General features: G+C 33.8%; 1 protein-coding gene across 1 annotated transcript in view; it reads left to right on the top strand.

Moving 5' to 3' along the window:
* The window catches only part of tenm2 (teneurin transmembrane protein 2), a 447,642-nt gene that overhangs the window by 438,048 nt on the left and 7,635 nt on the right, over positions 1–1,959 (top strand). The window contains exon 32 of the mRNA XM_015382666.1: positions 1,437–1,547. Coding sequence (XP_015238152.1) covers positions 1,437–1,547 — 111 coding nt within the window. The remainder of the gene's footprint in view (positions 1–1,436; positions 1,548–1,959) is intronic.

Genomic DNA, 1,959 nt, shown 5'->3' on the forward strand with positions numbered 1-1,959 from the left:
GTTAAATAAATATTTTGCTCTAAACTAAATATTTAGTTTGTTAAATAAATATTTTGCTCTAAACTAAATATTTATTTATTTTTGTATATATTTATACAAAGTAAGGTTTTTATAAATGAATCAATGACACAATGAAAAAATGACTTGAAATTGACTTGGAAATAAACCCTTTACTTTTCTCTTAAAACACGCTAAATAACCATAAATATTTCTACAAATTTTTGACTGCTTAAAGGGGAACACTGTTTTTTTTCCATTTGGTCCTTGATTTTCCGTTATTCCATCATGTTCTACTCACCCATAAGAGTTTAGTGTCATTTGGAGCCGTTCTGAAGATATTCAGTTAGGTTATATCCAGTAACGTCTTCCTATGGGCAACGACTTGAAGGCACAAACGAAACTGTTCATCATTTATTCTTTATGGTACGCCAGCATTCAGAACATGGAGGCCAATCACTGTCCCCCAGACATCCGCCGTTAGATTTTTTATATTTCCATGTTTTAAAACAAAGCGGAGTGTGTATGACGTATATGTAAAAAAAAAATAGGTGTTCCCCTTTAAATTTACAAATGGTGCCCCATTCTAAATTACAGTTCATATACCGGTATATATATTTATTTATTTATTTATTTATTTTTTCTTAAAATAGTCAAATTCCAGCTGAGTGAACCACTGCTGCCACAATCTTCTTTAGGTGGTGAAATGGGCGGCCAATGATTAGCCAGAGGGTGACCATGGCAACCAATCATCATCCCCTTTAGCTTTGCTCCTGCTGGGATCCTTGTTAGAGGGCCTGGAATAATAAATCCCTAAAATAGCTCCAGATTTGATGGAAATCTGGTAGACTCTGTCTAGTAAAACAAAATAAAACCAAAACAACTAAAAAAAACTCATTTGAAGATAAGATTGAAGCATGAATTCCTTTAAGGCTTTTCCTCCATCTTTACCAGTCAGTTTTGGTGAACGTTGCTACGGAGCAGTTTCCACAGGTCATTACAAATCATTAAAATTCATTAAATATTAATATGATTATTGTGGCATTTAAAATGCTTTTTTTTTTAAGTTTATAAAAACAATTTTGTCAGATACAATATATCAGATATAACTGGTTCCGCTCGTTTGTGCGGAGATGCTACTGGTTGATCATAAAGCCGTATTTTTGGAAAAGAAGCTCGATTTGGAGAAAAATCTAGAGAATTAGGAAAATGCAAATGTCATCAACAGTGGGAAGAAAACGAGGAGTTCAGGCTGCAGCCTGTTGACGGTAACAGGATATATGAGAGTCATGGGTACATTTTGATGGCATTAAAATTATTTCTAGCAGCAATAAAAGAGCATTGAATTAGAGTCCCTCATTCCTGTATAAACCCTGAGTAAACTGTGCTAAAGGCTGTTGGAATGTGAGGTTGATTTTATTGAACCATCTCCTCATCAGGGTCACTTGTTTGCAATGGAGGTGAGCAGCGGAGAGGAATACTACATCGCTTCGGACAACACCGGGACGCCGCTGGCAGTTTTCAGCAGCAACGGGCAAATGATCAAACAGGTACGACTCAACTTCCTCCACTTCCACAAATAACTTTGCAAAATTAATTTCATAAAAACCAAACCACACTTTCCAGCATTTCATATCAAAATTAAAAAAAACGATATGAAATCAGCAAATTATATTAACAATAAAAAATACAATCTATCTTAGACATATTTCAGAAATTTAAATTAAACCCCTAATTGCTTAAATCGCCACTTTCTAAATTAGAACTCAATATATTCTGATCTTAGATCTCGCCTTTCCATCCTACTGGCCCTAAATCCCATTCCCTTCACTTTTTCTCTTGTTTCTTTTCCTTTTTAATTTTTTTGTTTATTTTTCTCCTTTGCTATATTTAGATTGATGTGAAATTGGTCTATTTAGAAATATAAATGGCTTATCTTCTATAAATACTTTAAATGGTAAC

Source organism: Cyprinodon variegatus, unplaced genomic scaffold, assembly GCF_000732505.1.
Source record: "Cyprinodon variegatus isolate N-32 unplaced genomic scaffold, C_variegatus-1.0 Scaffold13, whole genome shotgun sequence".
Classification (NCBI taxonomy): domain Eukaryota; kingdom Metazoa; phylum Chordata; class Actinopteri; order Cyprinodontiformes; family Cyprinodontidae; genus Cyprinodon; species Cyprinodon variegatus.